Source organism: Ictidomys tridecemlineatus, chromosome 8, assembly GCF_052094955.1.
Source record: "Ictidomys tridecemlineatus isolate mIctTri1 chromosome 8, mIctTri1.hap1, whole genome shotgun sequence".
Lineage (NCBI taxonomy): Eukaryota > Metazoa > Chordata > Mammalia > Rodentia > Sciuridae > Ictidomys > Ictidomys tridecemlineatus.
Window position 1 is genome coordinate 39,728,723 of NC_135484.1, and position 22,165 is coordinate 39,750,887.

At 35.2% G+C, this 22,165-nt stretch overlaps 2 protein-coding genes across 5 annotated transcripts in view; one reads left to right on the forward strand and one right to left on the reverse strand.

The window, feature by feature from the left end:
* Window positions 1-15,048, reverse strand: part of Clvs2 (clavesin 2) — a 73,303-nt gene extending 58,255 nt beyond the window's left edge. Inside the window, exons 1-2 of one of the 2 annotated variants that reach the window (XM_078019273.1) lie at window positions 14,381-15,048; window positions 12,994-13,840 (exon numbers count right to left, since the gene is read on the reverse strand). In XM_078019273.1, the coding sequence (XP_077875399.1) occupies window positions 12,994-13,382 (389 nt within the window). In that variant the 5' untranslated portion in view covers window positions 13,383-13,840; window positions 14,381-15,048. Of the gene's footprint in view, window positions 1-12,993; window positions 13,921-14,380 lie in introns of both variants that reach the window. The other variant, XM_005340521.4, reaches the window with a different exon arrangement.
* Window positions 13,610-15,301, forward strand: LOC120889129 (uncharacterized). Of its 3 annotated transcripts, none has more exons than XM_040283249.2 (2): window positions 13,610-14,097; window positions 14,350-15,301. In XM_040283249.2, the coding sequence occupies exon 2, from the start codon at window positions 14,411-14,413 to the stop codon at window positions 14,861-14,863; it is 453 nt and encodes a 150-aa protein (XP_040139183.2). In that variant the 5' UTR covers window positions 13,610-14,097; window positions 14,350-14,410; the 3' UTR covers window positions 14,864-15,301. The 3 variants fall into 3 exon arrangements, with proteins under 3 accessions (XP_040139183.2, XP_040139182.2, XP_040139186.2); XM_040283248.2 differs by having other exon boundaries at window positions 13,610-13,879; XM_040283252.2 differs by lacking the exon at window positions 13,610-14,097 and adding an exon at window positions 14,129-14,249.
* The last annotated feature ends 6,864 nt before the right edge of the window (window positions 15,302-22,165 follow it).

Here is a 22,165-nt window from a genome sequence, read left to right on the forward strand (position 1 = left end):
TACATAAGAGACTTGAGAATCTGCAGAATCAGTGTCTGCAGGGGATCCTGGAGCCAATATCTCAAGGATACCAAGAGACAACTATATTTGAAAAATTCAAGAATGAGATCTGAAGGAATTTCATCAACAAGAAAAGTGTATGAGATCACTATGGATAAAAGTATCAGCAGACTTAATTACTTGTGTTGAGTTTGCATCATAAAGATAAAAGAAGATAAAAGAAGAGAAGATGAGAGAGACAGAGAAAGCACACAAAAGCAGAGAATCATAAAATCATGGAAATTTGCCTCTTTAATATAATGCAAATCATCCAAATTTAGAGTTGGATCTTTATTTTTTCCTGCCTTGCTCCTTAAGACAATATCAGACACATTCTAGAAGCCCAATAAGTCACTTATTCCTGCAAAATAGGACTAGACTGGGGAACAAGGAGACTAGTTGTAGACTAAGAAACTGATTAAATGAAGACAGAACAAAAATAAGAAGCCAAATTTGATAGGTTCTTAGTGGTAAAAAATAATAATTTGATATTTAAATAGATGTGGAGAGTAAAATTGGGGAAAGAGTAAAGAATGACACACAGATTCTAGCTTCAGAGACTGAATAAATATTAAATCATTAATCAAAATCAATAATGCAAATAGAGGGTATTATTGGGGATGTCTGGAAATACAGAGTTTTGAATAGAAATTGTTGCATTTGATGAACAGGTAATATATCCGGAAAGATACATTAAGTAAGCATCTGGAGAAATAGATACTAAGCTCAAAAGAGAGCTCAAAGCAAAAAAGTTCTAGAATCAAAAGTACAAGCTGAAAGATCAAGAAAATAAAGTGGCTAATGCAGTCAAAGCTAAGAGAGATATAAGATAATTATTCTAATAATACAATCATTAAGAAGTCTCCAAATTTTAAAAGGAGTCAGAAAATTTATGGACAATGGTAATAATTTTGATTTTTTGTATAATCTATATTTTAATAATTTTTCTCCTGAGAAATTCAGGTGAAGACGTCCAAGAAAAGCTTACAGAGAGAGATCTGCACCTTGGGGAATAAGTGGGATGGGGTGGAAGGGGATCAGGAATAGAAATCACCTGTATTTAGTGGAAGTGATATACTCACCAAGGAGACAGTATGAGATGGAGGTATTGAAGAGGGAGTAGTTCTATTTTTCCTTCTAAAAATATTTGGAGGTGAATGAAAAAGTATGATAGTTTGGAAAGGAATAAAAAAAGAACATTGGAGCTTTAGATAATTTCTCAGCTTTTCATTTCCCAGTCTGTAAAACTATCTGTTTGGAACAGAATCTTTAGGATTCTAGCATTAACCAAGAATAGGGCATGATGTCAGAAGACTTCTAGATGGCATCTCTGCCCTGCCTGTCATTAGATGCATGGCCCTTGATGTACTATTAATTTAAAATTCTGAGGACCAGTTCCCTTATTGGAAAGTATAGTGGTACCTATGCCTATCTCACAAGGTGGGAGGTGGGAGTTGGAAGACAAAGAATCATACAGATAATTCTGATGAAATAATCTGCACAATGCTAGGTATACAGGAGGTATTCAGTGAAAGTTGGCATATATACCTAACTTACTTTGGGTTGTTGTAATGGTAGCCCTAGATATAGTGCACTAGGCAGGGTATAATGAGAATTGAAGAATATTTTCCTTAAAAAGTTAACTATGATTTTTAGAATAGACTATTAATTACTATTTTAGAAAACAATAATCAAGAGATTATTTTTAACCATCTAGAATGAGTCCAGGTATTACAGGCCTAGGGATATGGAATCCAAAACTATTTCTTGAATACATAAGGTAATAAAACTTTTTGTAGAGCTGTATTATTTATTTGTTATTAGTGAAAAGTACATGACATAATGCCTTAAATGTCACTTGATGGCTGGCCTACCTTCATTGTGGACATAATGGCCTGCATGTGTTATAACCTAAAGCCTATAAACCTACAAAGATGGATAAGTTGAAACAGAAAATTTTAAGTTAAAATTAGCTTTTAAAATCTAAAATTAGAAATTAGGTAAAAATTAGACATTCCCTCCAAATCACTTTAGTTTCTGAAATTCAAACTAATATCATTCTGGGCCAGGGTTGTGACTCAGTTGTAGAGCACTTGCCTAGCATGCATGAAGCATTGGGTTCAATCCCCAGCACCACATAAAAATAAATAAATAAATAAACAAATAAAATAAAGGTAATAAAATAATAATATCATGCTAAAGAAAATTAAAAATCAGAAAAGTCTAACTTAGGATGTTTCCTCATTATGAGACTGATTTATTCTTCTATTACTCAGAAGAATATAAAATTGCATTAATATCAAAATACCATAAAATAAAATATGAATCTTAAACCAGTTTTGGAAGGATGATGCATTTGTATCTAGTAAAGGTAAATCAATACCAGTAATGCTAAAAACAAGAGGCAGTTTGTTTAAGGAATACACTTGAAGTATAGTTCTTTCAAACTACATCAAAATCAAGGATTATAATATATAATTTATCTATATAAATAAATATATTTTTTATTTATTTTTAGTTAAAAATATATTTTATATATAAATTTGAATATATAAATAAGTATATTCTAAGTAAAAATATATTTTAAGTAAAAACATATTTATGTATATGAATAAAATATATAAATTACAAAAATTATATATTATACATATAAAATAGGTTATAAATTATTATGAGTTATATATAATATTATAAATTATATATGCTATATATAGAGATATATAATTATCCTAAAAGAAGTAAAATAAGGAAAATTTCAAGATCATATGGAAGAAAATCAAGCTTGCAAAGTTTTCAAGAGAAATTCTAACCATTTTTTTTAATTTAATAACTTGTTCCAAGAAATCTAAGTGATCTTTATAAAAATCATTTGAATTTATAAGCTTGAGAAAGTAAAAACATCTTAGCTAACATATTCAAAGGGCAGGCCAACACCACTCTTGACTTACTCCTGTCCTCTGTTGTCAAACATGTCATATTATTACCATTAGCAGCTCAGCAGGCTACTCCTTAGAAGAACATGATTTCACAGGCTCTTGCCAAAGTCCGTAAAATACCTTCCAAAGAAATGTAGCATCTATGAATTTATTTCTTCAGGAATCCTACAATTGCTCTCCTCTTTAAATTATTTTAACTGTTATAATTTGGAAATTAGAAGTTACTATAATGAAACATGTTACATATTCATGTTTGGTATTTATACCCAAATTATATGAGTTTCATCATTGCTATTTTTCCCTTGTGTGTTGGAAGAAATCCTCTTAAACACACACATACACACATACACACACACACACACACACACACACACACACACACACGAAAAACAAAACTAGCACATTGTTGCAGCTCTTGACTCCTGGTTGTGCTCCCCAAAATAGCATTAGCTAAAACTTGAATTTGTAGAGAAAATGATGCATAGCTCATAGTAAGAAGAAATCATAACACAAGCAAGGAATTTTACAACTGACATCTGACTATGTAGACCACTGTCCCTGAATTAAATCAAAGTTGCCATAATATGTTAAAAACATATGGAGAATACTTTGACACCAGAGCTCCTATTTATTCACTGTATACTCAGAAAACATCTAATCCCTCTTGAAATTTTATAGTTATAAAACCAGTCTGAAAGATACAAAGTAAAATGTGTTTTTTTAACTTAATCAAAGTCTTTTTAATATACAACTTATCACTATCCCAAATACAAAGTGAAAATGAAACACTTGCCTATTTTTCTAATATCAGGTTGTCTCTGAACCTTGAAGAAGTTACTGAACCTTGCTAAGCCTTCACTTCCTCTTTTCAAAATGGAAATGGTAGTAGTTACCTGCTAGAACAAAATGTGAAATATAGTCCACTGCCTATCACATAGAAAATACTTTAAATGTTAACTTCTATGATTTCTATAATTATATAATTGTATCACCTCATATTCTACAGTTGCTTTTGTACTTTGGAACAAAGTACAAAAAAAAAAAAAAAGAAAGAGGGGGGGAGAGAGAGAGAGAGAGAGAGAGAGAGAGAGAGAGAGAGAGAATTTTTTATTATCTATTTTTTTTAGTTTTCGGTGGACACAACATCTTTATTTGTATGTGATGCTGAGAACTGAACCCAGCGCATGCCAGGCGAGCGCGCTACCGCTTGAGCCACATCCCCAGCCCTGAACCATGTATTCTTAACTTTGCAGGCTTGTGGGAATAAAAATTAAATAAAATAATATATGTAAAGTTTTTATCATCAGTTGGCATATAATATAGCCAATGAGTATATTTGCTATAATCATAGCTGTTGAGACTCTACTATTTGGTTCCATGACATTACAATTTTTTTCCTCCCACTTTCTGGATACTCTAGGTCTTCCATCATTGGTTCCACTCTTTCTTCAATCATCCAAATGCAGAAATAGACCTTGATTTCCTCCTGTCACCAGGTAGTACCTCATAGAGTTCCTGAATCATGCACTTTTCCCACTGGCCAATACACGAGTGAATGTCTCACCTGTATGCCCAGAGACAGTGTCACTCTTAAGCAACACACTCATCCTTCCAGTTGCCACTTAAACATCAGCATAGTAAATGTTACTCGAGATATTTCATATTAATGATACTTATCTCAGTACTTCCATACTCACTTCCCCTCTGAGATTATTTGAAATGACCAATTAATGAAGAATCATTCTTGGATATCCCCATTCCCTTCTCCTTCCGTGTATTTTCACCAAGTTCCAAATACTTTTCTTTTTATTTCATATCTCTTTGGCCTCCAACTCTTCTTTGCCAGTAATCTCAGGTTCATTGCCTAATATAATGGCATTTCTCTTTTGTTTTTCTCCCCTTTATCTTGCCAACACCCTACTGTGATATTAATCATCCTGCACATAACACTGCTCCCCCATGGCTCTTCAAAACCCCACCATTCCCTTAATAATTATACCTCTTACCTTACACATCCATGCAGATTCCCTCTAGCCTTCAAGGTCTTGTTACATCTATCCCCCAGCAAACTGGTACACTTCTCTACTGTTCCTTCACTTTAATCTGTTAAGGACACCTTTCCTTTTCATTTTCCCTAAGTTCTACCTTTCTCTGGGCCTACTTCTGGCATGCTCTCTTGTGTGAGATTCTCTCCATCTGATGGGGACCCTTTCTTTCTCAGTCTATGGCTGCAGACATGTAAGCTTAGCTTAAAAACTGAGTTTTACTGTTTAATACTACTCTCTGTCCTCATTGCCCAATAGTGTACCCAGAATACTATAAGTACACAAGAATATATACCCTTTTCCAAGGGTAAAAGCCACACTGCTTTACTTCCTCCCACAAAGGATATCAAAGCACCCTATTTGGCATCATTTTTTTTTTAATTTATATCATTCATGTATGGCTTTTCTCTCCACCCAAAGGACAAAGCAAAACACCTTCTTGGACTGAGGGCAGACAAGACCTTGCCATGCAGCAGTACTGAGTAGAAGAACACAACCTGCAGCCAGGAGCCCTGGCTAGTAAAAGAAGTTATTGCTTAAAGTGAATTCAGAAAGTACTTTGAAAACTTACTCAAGCACATTAGAGCAGCTTCTTCTCCTGTTTCTGACCATGCAATTTTTGGTGGCTTCTTGGCCTAGGCTTCCCTCCTGGCGTTCACAGCACCTACTCTCTCAACACATCTTATAGTCAGAGCAAAGATCAACTGAGATCACAAACAGGTCGTGTCCTTCTACTCTCCAGTTTTTTCAGCATGACAGGGAAAACTGGCATCCTGGCATCACATACAACAGCATAACAGCCAACAACTTCCTTTGTCACTAAATCAATCAGCCATTATTAAATTCTTCATTAAGCCTGCCCAGCCCCTCACTCTTCATTAAATAATATTTTCTAAAGTCTAAAGCATGTCTTGTTGGAAAGGTGCTTGGGAGAGAGACAAAGACCTTTATTAATACCTCAGGGTGTGGTTAGTGCCAAAGCTCAGGAACCTATCTAGGTGTTTTATACTACTGTGTTGTAATGACAGCACCTCTATGGGGTAATAGCTTAAGATTTCCAAAGCAATTTTAAATGCATTGTTTTAATATCAAAATAATCACCAAAGTCCCTGGGCTGGCTTTCTTCCTTCTATTAAACAGATGAGTACATAGTATCTCAGAGAATTTATACAGTTTGCCCAAAATCACTAAGGAAGAAAGAGGGAGCCTAGATTACAAGCCATGTCTTTCTGACTCCATGTAAACCAGGTCTCTGTCCTATCCCCATTGTGCCCCACACCTAGAACGGTTTGGTAAATAGCTGGTCTGCTTTTTCATTTCTCAGTGGTATAATATGTGTGTCAGAAGATAGGTGATCAGGAAATTGATATCAAGGTGGCACAGTGGCACAGTGGCACTGTGCTGGGCACTCTCCAGCCAGCACCCTGTTGGGACTCTGGTGGAAGGAAGCACAAAGGCATTCACAGGAGTCAGAATAGGAAGCAAAGCAGCTAAGTCAACAAACCTCAGAGAAATAGAAACTCAGATTTCCATCTGCCTGGCTTCTGTTACTGAGCACAAAAGATTACCTGTCTGAGCCTTGCTTTAATTTTACTGCTGTGGGAACGTATGTGAATAAGAACAAGAGAAGCACTGGAAATGAGACATCTGCAGATAAAATGTCATTCTTTGAAAAAAATAATTGTACAACTATTGCTACAAAAAAAAAAAAACCTTAACATTGGACTGAATTTTACTGGAATAAATAAGTTCATCAACCTTTCTTTTCTCGGACAGATACTCTATGCAAGTGTCTGTTAGTAAAGTCTTTGCCTTCAGAAAATATATTCTTACACCTTAACTTTTGTTCTTAGTTATTTATATTCTTTTGTTTAATCAAGATTTTTTAAAGCAGCCAGGCCTAGTGACATACACCTGTAATACCAATGACTCAGGAGGCTGTAGCAGAAGAATCACAAGTTCAAAGACATCCTCAGCAACTTGGCAAGGCCCTAAGCAATTTAGCAAGACCCTGTCTCTAAATAAGAAAAGGGATAGGGATGTGGCTCAGTGGTTAAGCACCCCTGTGTTCAATCTCTAGTATATAAAAAAAAAATTGAAACCATAGATTGGTTTTCTTTTTTTAGTTATCAGAGCTCAATTTTTATATAATTACATTTAACTGTCTTTCCCTTGATTTATTTTTGATAACTGTCTCTACACAAAAGAATGTGACAGATTCACTTACTAGCTGTATGATCATAAGGCAAGTACTCAACTGCTATAATACAGGCTTCAAAATGTTTTTGAATATGTGAATGAATAAGTGAGTGAATGAGTGAATGAATAAAAAGGAACAATAAAAAGTTAGATTCAGTTAACCACACAAGTGATGAGTCCCTGCATAACTGAGAAGTCCACAGCATCACCTATGCTGAGAACTTCCAGCGCTGATCCACAGTATCCTCTTAAAGTATATGCAATCTCCCTGGTGAAAAAATAGATTTTCATACTTTTTCTTCCCAAGGAGATTATATGTCTCTTAACAGTACAAAGTTTGTGTTGTATCTCTGTAATACCTGCTAAATTTCTAGGTATATGGCAAATATTCAACTAGTCTATTTTTTAATCAATTCAAATGAAATAAATATTAATTGATTCCTGTTATTTGATGTCATGATGATCCAAACTGCAGCAGTATCTTTTGTTTCATAACACTGATTATTTTAATCACTATTAAAATATACGCAACCCTGGGTTAAGTTAGAAGAGCTCTGTCTTTTCTCAAAATGGGAAAAAATATATTAACTTGGTAAGAATAACTTGTTAATAAACAAATTGTTGGCCCAGTTTTTAAACTATCTTTAAATATTTGTTTAGAGGCCTCCTTTTGGGGCATTTAGGTAGCCCAAAATACTTTGCTCTTCTTCAACCTTGTTTAAAGTTGCACATTTGAAACATGGAAATAGCCTGATTTAGAATAAACCTAATCAATGCCATACTGAAGGTTGGCCCTCCAGTTTTTGCAGTTATTTCAGGATTATTTCACTAATTACTACATAGTTGCCCCGATTTTTTAAAATTGTTTTGTAGTTGTAGATAGATAGAATGTCTTTATTTTATTTGTATATGGTGCTAAGGATCAAACCCAGTGCCTCACAAATGCTAGGCAAGTGCTCTGCCATTGAGCTACAGCCTCAGCCCTAATTGCCCCAGTTTTTAGAGACTATCCTTTTTTTTTTTTTTTCAGAGATTTTTCACAATATTCCTCTAACATTTCTCAGGACAACTGTCTTTTTTTTTTTTTTTTTTTTTAACCTCTCCCATTTTCCCATGGTCTGTACTAAGAGAAGAGTTTGGAATAAGTGGCAATTTCTAGAGAAGTTGTTCGGGAGCCTCCCTACCACAGATTGGGATCTGGTGGAATGTACACCTGAAACTTCTACTTTAGCCTAATGGAAATCTACCCATCACACAATGCAACAATTCCTCAAGGATTTTGAACATAAGGATTCCTGATCCTGCCACTAAATGTGACAATGACTTTATAGTTGAGAAATGGTTTAATACTTTAACAAACTGAGACAAGAAATCTTGAAAAATCAAGCCAAACAATAAATTCTCTTCTTTTTAAAATGGTTTTAAAGACTACCAACTGTGAGTAATTCTACCTATCTTGTTTATTACCCTTGACTCTTTTAATCCATTCCTTTTCATTTTAATCTCATTTAATATTATTCATTTTAGCATACTTCCAGAGAAAATAAAATCTTTGTAGTTGACATTAAAGCAAATATGCATTGTCTATGGTTATCTTTTAAGTGGTAAGCCATTATTATCAAAATCATCATTTTGAACATTGACCACATTATTGAAAGGTATGAAAGCATGATCATAATTCAAACTGAAACCTCAAACACCTGTCATTTACATATTTTATTTTTTATGAAACACTGATTACTAGGCAAAAACATACAAGAAAATGTTTTCTAGGCAAATTCCAGGATGAGTTAGAGGATCACAGCAATGTCTGACCAGCGAGTTTTAAGCCCCTTCCCCCTTCAATACTGTGATAATCAATGTTCATTATGAAAACCAAAGATAGTGCAAGGTGGTGTGTGCTTTCTGAATTGCCACTATATTAATAATCACTTTAATTCTAGCTACATTTAATTATTTTCTAATAACTATTAACCAAATCCCAAATAAATGGTTGTTTCTTCTACTAAAGTATAGAGAACTATTTTATAAGTCTAATGAGGTCTATAGAAGTAAAATACTACTGGCAGCTAACCTATCATTTACAGGCCAACTCTCAGGCTACATGTCATCTGTAGGTTTCAGGTAACCCAATTTCACTCATGAATATTCCCAGTAATTATGTGTCAGTGGATTTCTACTTCTCAGTTATCTGCTCTTATGCCTTGGGGCCTAGACTGCCATCTCCTTTCACTCTAAACTTCCTTTTTTCAAGTGGTGCTATATCTTCTAGCTTCATGGTCCATTATCTTCACACCCTGTTGATGAAATCAAGTGGACAACTTGGAGGTATCTGCTGAGCCCTAAGTAGGGCATTGTCATTTGGGAAGGAAATATAGCATGTGATGCCCTGAGAGTCCCTGAATTCTAATGATGCAACGTAACCATCAAATTATCATTTTGTTGTGTTTGCTTTTGTTTTCAGATATTATGTTAGACAACCTGAAAGGAAATAAAATTGTATGAATTTCTTCCAAGGTACAGAATGCTCAATGAATGTTACAAATCATCTGAGCCTGTTTTATTTCTTTTTAGAAGACCACAGAACACAACACATTTTGACATTTCAGTATTTCTTCTTTTTTTTTTTTAGATTTGTCAGAAGGTGGGGATACTGTAAATATTTTTATTTTACCTTAGTCTTTCTTATGACTTTATATCTCAAAGATTTTGGAAAGGCACCAATTATTCATAGAATCTAAAACTATCTTGCACTATGTTATAGTAGAAAGAGACACTATTTTATATTTACTGTTTCAGTGTCTTCAGGCACATAAAAAATGCCCTACAAATTTAATATAGCAAAAAGCATGTAAAAGAGAAATTTTTACTTAGAATTTGTTTTAAAAAACTGCATAACTCTTAATTTACCTCAAATATTTATTGAGCACCTATTGTAGCTCAAGTGCCATTATAAATATAAGAAATGTCTTTTGTTACACAAATTAATACTTTGGGGTAGGTTTGCAAATATTTTCTTCAAAATTTATGAAATCTTATTTTTTCTTTGTACTTAAGAATTTGGAAATTACCTTTTTTCTAAATAATAATTTTTCTTCTATTTCATTTCTGAAATATCCCTATATAATACTATTTTTTAAGTATTCAACTCAATGCATGTGCTCAAAATTATGTTCAGCTGTACAGTTTTCTTGAGAGATGCAGGTGGTTTTGAATTGGCAAGATGAGGACAAGGAACACAGCACTTAACTTACACAGCAGGGGAGAGTAAGATGTACCTGTTACCTGACCTAACAGCCATGGTTAAGTAAGCATGTAGAAAAGGTAGCCGCAGCTTCTGTAGGAGGCAAGTTAGAGAAGCCTTGAGAAAGGGTGGAAAAAGAGGATTCATACTGAGAAGGGATCGTAGGACTCTGACACTACCAGAGATGCAGTTGTTCCTCCAATTTCAGGGCAGGGATCAACACAGTTCTTGTGCACATACTCTAAAGATAAAGATTTACAGAGGCTGCCAAAATGGCAGAACTGCCCATCCAGGAATCCTTGTCATTTGGTATAAGTGGGCTTGGTATGGGGAACAAGTAGGAAGAGGGAGGGATTTGTTAAAAACAAACAAACAAACAAAACAGAAGGTAGAAACAACTGAAATTTAGGCAAGCTCTAAATCACTTGCATGTGATTTAGATGTACTACAGTTTCTTGGTATACTACAACTTCTTGTTTATTCCTGTTCCTTTCCAATCACAGTAACAGAATTCACAACTATTAGTCTATAGGTCCTGACAGGGTGTTTCTATAGGACATAACTTCTCACATTTTAATTTTAAATTCATAGTATTTTCATATTTATAATTTTATGGAAATTTAATAAAAATGTTCTACGTGTCTATCAATATCCCTCCTATTGTAGATTTCCAAAGAGAAAAGGTTTGTTTAGTTAGAACGTGTCCTTTATAGAAATGCAAGAGATAGACAACTGAAACAGTTCTTTAAGTATATCCAGAATAATCTTCTTTTCATATAGAAGAGAACTATAAGTGACTTTCATCTTAATTATCCTAATAAATCATTATGAATGTTAGTTAACTTATAAAATAGATGAAATAGTTCTGATGTATGTATATGTGTCTTTGAATAAAATCTGCCTCTCTAGGGATATTTGTAACAGACTTTAAGATGTATTTAAATATAAAATTTCCATAGCCATCATATCACTAAAGCTTAATAAAGTTCTAAATAAACTGTAATATGGAATATTAGGTTCTTTCTCAAAGTTTTCAGTTTTGCTATGCAATCATCATTTGCATGACTTCATAATGTATTTAGATAAAGAAAAAAAAACACTTTCTAAAGAAAACTTATAGTTGTTGGATAGAATTTCATAGTCCTTTGATGTTTTCCACATGATAAAAGGTATAGTAAGGTCTAGCCAAAGTAAAGAAAGCTCCATGCCCTTCAATGTCTAATTTTATCTACAAGTTTCTTAAATTTATGATTCTTCAGGTAGTATTTTGTCTCCATATTCACTTTAAAAAATAAGAGTACCTCTCAACTTGGAATTATAGGGGAAAGTAACCAATCAAATGGGAAAACTGTTAAAAATCAGTTTTATTTATTATGTTCTAATATCCCAAGAAATTCAGAAGCCTACCAGAAATCCATAAGTTCTATAAAATCTCTCACTAATTGTAAAACACATTACTGTTGCTCCAGATGTAGTTTAAATCAACCAGATGTACCCAAACTCATTATTCACAAAACTAAAATACACCAATGTTTTAATAGCCATCTTCTTATGATATTTAGCTTGGGAACATTTCCAAGTTCCATGAAATACACTTATTTAACTTTGAAGTTAATTGAAACTACCTTATCCAAGAAGCTTTTATAATTTCTTCTATCTTACAGCCTGGGAAATGAAACCTGATTGAAGAAGTAAAAGTGCCGTTGCTTTTTCCCCATAATAGTGTAGATGAAGTGCAAATATTATTTCTCCTCTACTAAACAGCCAATGAGCTCAAGAAGCCTACCAACTGATACATCCCAACATTTTCCACTTCTTTCTAAAAGATGAAAAATTACATCAGACAAGAAACATATTCTTCAGATTAGTGACAGGTGTAGAACAAGCACACCAGTCAGCCTTTATTTTCAATGTCGCTAGGCATGCTCAGCGACAGAGGGTGCAACTCTTCCTTTTCACTGAAGTGACACACATCATATTACACCTTTATCTACACATCACCAAGCAGAAAAGTTCCTAAGCAATAAAACTACCCGCTCTTGCTTGAGCACCGGGCTATTCTTAGAAAATAAGAAATAAAGAATATTAAAGAGAGAGGGTATTGATGACAGTTATGATGTTGATTGTCATAAGTTTAAGAATTCCTTTATGAGGAAGGAGGAAAACTTGTTTGCTATAATTACTCATTTTCCCAGACCAGTAAATTTATTCAGGAGGTGAAAATTTTGTCTGCTTTATTTAGAAGTTTAGTGATTTAGATTTCTGTGTAATAAGATGGTTCAGGAAACACTTAAAGCTGCAATAGGAAAACGGGTGTTAGTGAACTAAGAGTTTTAAAAGTAAAAATAAAAGGCCTTCTCTCTTCCCAGGGTGCACACCAAAAACTCATTTCTTAGTCCCAGTTTCTCTTTTCTCCTAGCCCAATAAACAAAAACATCAAACCTGCAAAAATATGACACCACTCTTCAGGATAAATTCTGGAAAATGGGAGGGAAACAGGCTCATGCGCAAGTTTGGATTTAAGATTTACCTGCTCTGATCCCAGTTGGCAGCAAAAAGGACTAGAATCTTCCTGCCATAGTGGTCCAGATTGGCCAAGCCCCCAGGGAAACCATCTTTCAGCGCCTGCTTGATGCCAGGGTCAGTGGCCTTGAAGCTTTTGAACATGTCCAGGTTCTGCTGACGATACTCAAAGTATTGGGCCAAGAGGCGGAAGGCCTCAAAGTGATGAAACTTCCTCGCCCGCAAGAAGCGTAAGATGAAAGCATCGTCAGTGCGCAGGAAGCCAATGTCCGGTCTAGTGATGACCATATCCCTCACCTCCTGGATGTCCTGGTGCAGCGTGTCTGGGTTCTCATTCAGTTCCAGGCGAGCTTTCTCCAGGGTCTCAGGGGAAAGACCAGCTTGTAAATGAGTCATTGTTCTGTTGTTCCAGAGCCTTTGCTCTGAAGCTCTTGTTGACTGTCCCACAACAAACCTGGCCTTTGCCACTTCCACACTCTGGCCCCAGACCTCCCTGCTGCCTGCTTCTCCTTTACAGGAAAGAATTGATCTTTGTGATTAATCAAGTACCCTGTTGCACTTGCTTTCCAACAGCTTTACTGTGGAGGATATAAACTTTCCCCTAAACACCTAAAAACAACGCCCTGTTTAGTTCCCTCTTCTTTAAAGAAACGTGGACCTCTGGAGGGCCCTGCTCCCTGATCCTTCTGGTCCTTTCTCTCTGAATGAAACACCCCTAATCCCACCTAGCACGAGGGGTTCTGATCATGGTGCGGTCCTCTTCTCTCCTCTTCCAAGATGTAATAAAAACAACCCCCACGCACATCTCAGCCCCGGCACAGTGATGTTTCTGCAGTTCCTACTGAAGGATGCGCCTGCCAGGGATAACGATGGGAATTCTGATTAATAATAAGGTGGTTCTTCAGCGCTGAGATCCAGGGCGGGGAGAGAGTGTCTTTGCCAGAAAGAAAAAGAGAGAAAGAGGGTGGGGGAGAGGAGCTTATTTCCCCCTCTGCTTATTCAAAGATGCTATTTTTAAAAAGACATCTTTGTGGGATTTTATTTTTTTATTATCATGATGATCCAATTAGGGAACACTGCAGATAGTGCACCTTCCTTCTGCCCCTCTTAGGTATACACCGCGATCTCATGAGGCACCAGGAGAGATTTTGGTGGCGTTGGCACCAGCGTGGGCTCCCCCCACCCCACCCCACCCCCAACTTCTGCCCTCCTCTCTGCCTTTATTTTAAAGGACTTGCCATGGGGATGGGGTGGGGAGGGAAGGTATCTCTCTGGGAAGGTGCATGTCAAAAACAGGGGGGTGGTGAAGGGAGTTGTGGAGAATGAAATAAAAATGTCTCTATCTTTTCTATAAACCCCAAAGCAAGAAAGAAGAAAGAGCAGCTGGCTCCTACCAGCAAACCCGGAGGCGGGGACGCTAAGCAATGCGGCACTCCCTGGCATCCATCAGCCCAGGCTTCGGCGGCGGTGGCGGCAGCGGGGGCGACAGCAGCATCAACTCCTCTCGGCGGTATGGAACGAACAGACAAGAGGGGCGAGAGCGGGGACCCGGGCCGAAGACTCACTCGGGAGTAGCTGGGGCTGCATCATCTGAGGGCAACGCGCTGCCTCTCAGCAGGAGGGGTGGGGACGGCAGAGCTAGGGCCACCGCTGTCCCAGGTCCCCGCCCGGCCCTGCCATTTTCGCCTTCGGGAGAGAAGGGAGGGAGGGGACCCGAACGCCTGGATGGAAAAGGCCACGCAGGCGGCCGCTGCCTTTGTGCACCCAGGGCCGCCGGGGCGGTGGGCGCGGCAGCCGCCTCTCCCTGCGCGCTGGGAGTGACCGGAGTCCGGTGCACCCCTCCGGGTGGCTGCTGCGGCTCCGGCTGCTGCTGCTAAAAGAGGACTCAGCTCAGCTCAACTCCTCTCTAATTATCCCAGCACAGAGCTGGGCTGCGACGTAAGCACTCAGCTCGCGCACGCACTCAGCTCTTCTCTCCCTGCCTCTTTGGGAAGGATGGCAATTTTTGTGGCATTCAAATATCCCAAGCCCCAAGTTTATCTTGCTCCAGGTCCCCACTCCCCAGCAGACTGATGGGGCGGGTTTTGCCTGGCGAGGCGAGGTAAGGACGCCTTCCAGTCTCCCCACGCCCCTCTTTCATCCTTTGTGTGCAAGACCCCAGAGTGTCAGGGCGAGTAGCTCCTGTAGATGGTAATCCACATTGACACACATTTTCTAGTTCCTCTAGGAGGTAATTTTGATGAGGAAGGAGTACAGAAACATTTTGTACTTTCTGCATTCGTTGTAAACAGAGACGTTTGATTTAGTAAAGAAGATCAGAGAGGTTTCAACTCATTGTGTTGATGATTAAGTCTCTGGAGAACTTACATAAAGTTTTTCAACCATAAACTCTTCTCTGCTAAATTCCTATTGAAGAAGATAAAAATGAGAACCGAGACCAGAAAAAAAAATAATAACACAATTGTCAACGAAGGAAAACACAGGCATTTAACTCATTTCTGATCTCATAAAGGCGAATATTTCTAGAGCCATAATCTTTCCCTCAGTTTTATGCATCTGTATATCAGAATCACCCTAAATGAAGAGTCTTTGTGTGTAAGGTGGCTGTAAATGAGTTTGAGAAAAAGAATTTTTTTTTTTATTTTCAAAGTACAGTATATATACTGCCACTAAGCCTAACTCTGGCTTTGCAAATAGTAGGATGGGATCATGAGTTTAAGTTAGCTCCATGCAAAAATATTTAATTAGCACCTCTACATGTGGGTTATTTGTCAACTATTAGAACCTTCAACTTACAGACATACTTGTTTTCTTGCTATTTTCCTGAAGATGCTATAGAGAAAAAAAAAAACTTGTATGGCAGACATACAATTTCATTAATTAAACTCATGCAAAGTGATGTAGGGATCAGAATAAGGGAATAAATTACACACATATACTAACATGCTCATTACTCATAAGGAATTTGCAATTGGTTGAGTTTTGTTTTGTTTTTGAACCAGGGACTGAATCCAGGGACATTTTACTACTGAATCACATCCCCAGTCCTTTTTATTTTATTTATTTATTTATTTTAATTTTAGACACTATGTTGCTTGAAACCTTGATAAATTGCTGAGGCTGTTCTCCAACTTGTGATCCTCCTGCCTCAGCCTTCACAGTCACTGGGATTACAGGCATGTGCCACCATGCCCAGCAGAATTTATGTTTTAAGTAGTGGTGAAAAATAAACCATATAGATATGTGTGTACATTATATATAAATGCATGTCTTGTGTGTGTGTATACACACACACACACACTATATATATATATATATATATATATATATATATATATATATATATATATATATATATATAGGTGTCTCTGAGAATCTATCCCAGATTGGTTCCAGGACCCCCTGAGCTAACAAAATCTACAAATGCTCAAATCCCTTATATAAAATGGGCTAGTATCTGCACATAATCTAAGTTCAATCTCCCATATACTTTAAATCATCTCTAGGTCTCTTAGAATACCTTACACAATGTAAAGATATGTAAATAGATTTTAGACAATGTTTTCTGGGAATCATGACAAGGAAAAATTTCTGCACATGTCCAATTCAAGTGGAATTTTTCTCCAAATATTTGTGTTCCTTAGTCCTTAGGTTGTTGAATCCAAAAATACAGAATGCATGGATTCAAAGTATATATATAATAATGCCCCACATGTAGTGGTGATATATATATATATATATATATATATATATATATATATATATAGAGAGAGAGAGAGAGAGAGAGAGAGAGAGAGAGAGAATATGGTTTGGAAGTGGTTTTGAAGATTATATATATATATATTTTTTTTCTCCTTCTAGGATTTTATATGATTATGACCCTCATAAGCATTCTGAATGCAACATGAACCATAAAATAATCTGGTTGGTTCTCATTTCAAAAAAGTTTGAAGAATCATTTTGGCCAATATGTTAAAAAGAAAATTTCTATCTTATATCAACTCTTTGAAGAGGTTTTAGCTATCACCAATAATGAGAGACAATTCTCCATTTTGTTTCTGCAGGTCTACTAAGTTTCCTTTTTTCCGGATTATCTTTTCAAGGATATCTGCATAATGAATAGCCTTGGAAGAGCCTTGAAAGATAGAGATAATAGTACCTCCATCCAGAATGAAGAGAGAGTTTATTTATAGCACTTGAAGAGGGATGTTTTCCTACTGAGCAAAAGGCAAGCAGGTTTATTTGAATCCCTGAACTTAGAATTACTCCACTGTAACACCACCATTATGTGTACAAGTGAATCACATGATTCTCTTCTCTTAGCCTTGTGGAATTGGAGCTGAGAGGCCAGTGCACAAAGCGTTGATGCTGTTATTGCCTGCAGTGCCTGAGTGAGAAAGTCCTTTATCTCTGACCCAGGAGTTTGACATATTCTACAAGCATCCATGAAACTACAGCTTGTATGTAAGATTAAAACTCAGATCCTTCACTGTATTTAAAAACTATTGCTTAAATTTGTTTTCTGATATGGAACAATTAGACTATATTTTTTAGAGGAATTTACAAGATAATTTAAATTTGTTGGTCCATGATATGATGTAACTGCATTTCATAACAATATGTTTATTATAACTTGCTAACAATAGAATTGTTTCAAATAACTTTATTTTAATATATAAATATATGATAGTCTATGTCCTGTAATGGGATTTTTAGAATAGAGCAGTTAGATAGATATAAAAAAAAACTTTTTATGACATTGGCAAACTATTAGTCTCTTTTTCCAATATTATACTATTATCTTTTCTCTACTAGTACTTTTGAAATTAGCTCTGGAACCAAAATAAACACAAAGTCATCTATGAATTAAACAAGGTATTTATCCAGAGGACATCAGTGAATTTGATTCCCATTAAATATTAATTTACCTTGCTAAATGAATGCAAAGTAATGTAAGAACTAGAATATGAGAATAAATTAACTAAACAAAAGGATTAATTAAAGCATTATTGGAAAATAATTAAATCAAGAACTTCAGGTGTTTTCAAGCAACTGGAAAGAAAAGTCTGCTGAATTTAAAATGGATAGAGTAAGTAGTTGGTGTTTTAAAATATTTTATGCATTTATTGTATAGAAAGAGGCACAATGAAAAGGTGTACAGTTCAATTACATATTCTAAAGTAAACACTTGTTTAAATATGTATCCAGGGTAGGGAATAGAACCTTGGCAAGAAAGAGAAAGCCCCATTGCTATCTCTTCCTAACTATTGGCCGTGTCTTTCCAATAAGTGAAGTCACATTATCTTCCTTTTGAAATTAATTCTTGTTTTTATTTAAATTTTATAAGCTAAGTAACCAGTGTAGTTTTTCCCATTTTTGTACATAAGTCAATAACTGTATGTAATTTTTTGATCGGCCTTTTTCCTTCAATAATACGTGAGATTAATCCATGTTGCTACTTTTAGTTAGTTAATTCTTATTTAGTGATGATGCATGCTATGCAATTTATGCACATACTAGAGTATATTTTTCCTCAGATGAAGATTTGAGATTTATAAATTTGAGCTGTTATCATTCATGATGTATGAACAGTCTTATATGCATCTCAGTGCACAAAGACTTACTTAGGAATAAAAATTGCTGGATCATATGGCATAAACATCTTTAAATTTAGTAAACAATGCTAAGCTATTTTCCAAATGGCTGTACTATTTCACTCTCTCACCCCCACAGCAGATTCTGAGTTTTCACTGTACCATATTGTCATTATTTTGCATTACTATCTATAATTTAAAAATTTAGGGCTGGGGTTGTGGCTCAGTGGTAAGAGTGCGTGCCTAGCATGTGTGAGGCACTGGGTTCGATCCTCAGCACCACATAAAAATAAATAAATAAAATAAAGATATTGTGTCCATCTACAACTATAAATATTTTTTAAACTTATCCATCTGATTTCAATCAAGGATATTGCATTATGTTTTTAGTATCTATCTGTTTCCACGATTAGTATGAGGTTGAACAAGTTTTTGTGATTTGGAGAGGCATTTGTATACCTTTTGTGGGAAGTGTCATTTCAAAGCTTTTACTCATACTTAAAGGGGGTTATTGTTTTGCTATTGTCTTGTAGGAAGTATTTTTTGTTGTGTGTATGTTTTTTATAGATTCTGCATCTATCTTTGTCATTGGCATATGTTGCAAATAACTTTCCCAATCTTTTCTCTCGCCTTTTCACTCTCTTTACTGTGTCTTTTTTTTAACAGAATTGTAAATTTTAATGAAGTTCAAATTTTCCTCTATGAATGGTGCTTTGGGGGGATTCCTGTTTTAAAATCTCTAGTTACTCTGATATCCTTTAGTACACCTTTGAGAAGACTTATAGTTTTTCCTTTTACATATAGAATTGCAGAAAATCTAGAACTGTCTTTTCTGCACAATGTGAGAAATGCATCAAGTTTATTTTCTCTATGAATATAGAATTCACTTAGCATATTTATGGAGGCTAATTATTAAAAAGACCCACCTTTTGTTTTTCAACTGGAAAGATGGGCAATCATTTTCATAAAATAATTCATCATAGATACATGGATTTTAATTCAATATAAATTTTAAACTCTATATCATTTTATATGTCCTATGATCTTCAGTGGTTCTCTAAGCATGGGCCACAAGCCATCAGTACCAATAACACTTGTTAACTTGTTAGAAATGCAAATTCTCATGGTTGACTTATTGAATCAGAAATCCTTACAAAGAAATAGGAACTAAAAACATTTTCTGTCCAGACCAGACCTTTGAGTAATTCTATCTTGCCCTTAAGTTGAGATAATTGCTCTAGATTTATCCGCATATTTATATTGTATATTGGTCCTTATTCCTTCTTCTATCTCTGAGTTTTCATTTAGAATTGTTATTCATTTATTTGAAGAACACTTTTTAATTTGTACTTCAGTCCAGATCTTAGAGTTATAAATTTTTTGTTTTTTTTGCTGAGATTCACTTTGTTTTACTTTCACTCTCTAATAACATGTTTGCCAAATATAAACAGAGATTTTATAGATTAGCAGCTATTTTCTTTTAACACTTTAAATACTTTATTCCATTTTTTTCTGGTTTTCCTTATTTCTGCTGCAAACTGTCAGTCTTTTCATTGTTCTTTTGAAAGTAATCTCTGTCTTTCTCTAGCTGACTTTATCTTCTCCTCCATTTTCCAGAAGTCTTCATTAATTTTTTCCTTACTTTCCTCTTACTATTCCTTTATTCTTCTATTAATTTATACATTTTTAAAATTCTGGTTGGGTCATATACTATGAATCCTAGCTCCTATTCTAATGACTTTTATTTGTTTTGGAATGATCTAAGTCATAATATCATCAAATATTCCTTCAGTTCCATTTTCTTTCTCCTCTGCTTCTGGAATTCCAGTCATATAGAATTTATATCTTCTTATTGTGTCTCTGCACATCTTACAGAGCATTTGCATTTTCCATCCTTTTTTCTTTCTTTTATTTTCAATATTTTATATCTAATGTGCTTTCAGTTTATTGAACCTCTCTTCAGCCTTTTCTAATCTGTGTTCTACCACTTTGCTGTCATTTCATTACATTCTTAATTTTAATTATATTTTTCTTATTTTAGTATTTCAACTGGATATGTAGAGACATGTCAATTATGTTGTAATTGCTAATCTTCGTTTTTTTATTATCTTCATAAAAAATATAGTGATTTTCAAGTTCTTATTTATACCAACATTTGGGTTCCCAATGTATGTACTATATTGCTTATTGTTTTATCTATTGCTTCTGCTTTTCATGAGCATTATATTGTCTCCTTGAGTGTCTAGATATTTTTTATTGCAATGATGTGTCACTTACTGGCACAGATACTTCTGAGAAACGTCTTGTTAGCTTATTCATCATTGTGCAAACATTATAAACAAACCTAGATGGTACAGACTACTACACAGGTAAGTTATCTGGAATAGCCTATTATTCCTAGGCTACTCACCTGTACATCCTGTTACTGCACAGCACAGCCAATTATAACATAATGGCATATATTTTTGTATCAAACAGTAAAAAGTTACATAAAAACAGTACATATGGTTATATAAGATAAAAAGCCTTATATCTGCATAAAGCACTTACCATGAATGAAGTTTGCAGAACTGAAAGATGTGATGGGTGGGTCTTTTGAAAACCTTTTAATTTTCAATGTTTTTTTACTCTTTTGTAATAACACTTAGCTTAAAACACAAATTTTACCGTTATATAGAATCTTTTGTTTGTATTCATATTCTTTAAAATCCCTTTCTGCTTAATTTATGGTTTTACATTTAAAAATTTCTGTATAAAAAATAAGACACAAGTAAACACATTTAACCAGGGCCTACACAGAATCAATACCATCAATATCATTGTCTTTCACATTTACATCTCATTCCACTGGAAAGCCTTTGAGGGACATAACATGTATGGAGCCACCATCTCTTAGGATAACAATGTCCTTTTCTGGAAACCCTCCTGAAAGACCTGTCGAGGTTGTTTTATAGTTAACTCATGCGTGTGTGTGCGTGTGTGTGTGTGTGTGTGTGGGTGTGTGTGTGTAGATAGATAGATACAGATATATAAAAAGATGACAACACACCAAAATAAAGATTTAAGTATAGTGTATTAAATATAGGAAATAGTCACATGGCTTTTTATTATCATTATTGAATGCATAGTATGTAACTGTATTTGCTTTGCTTTTGTATGAATGGCAGTAGAGTAGATTTGTTTATATCATCATCACCCCAAATTATATAGGACTGTGATATTACAATGGATACAACATCACCCAGTGATAGGAATTTTTCAGCTCCATTATAAGTTTATGGAACTGCAGTCATATATGAAGCCCATTACTGACTGAAATATCATGCGGTATGTGACTATTATTACATTTGTCCTTACTTTTGCAAAACTATTTATAGGCATAAATTGAAACCTTGGATGATTTTATCTACCTCCAAAGAGTTTTTATATTGGATTTTATCAGTCACCTGGGAACACTACCATTCATGGACAATTGGGCACTAGATTTCCTGATCAATTTAATCCACTTTCAATAATGAGATTATTTAGAATTGAACTGCAGTCTCATTGAGGGTAAATATATTTCTTGCAGGGGACTGTTTATGT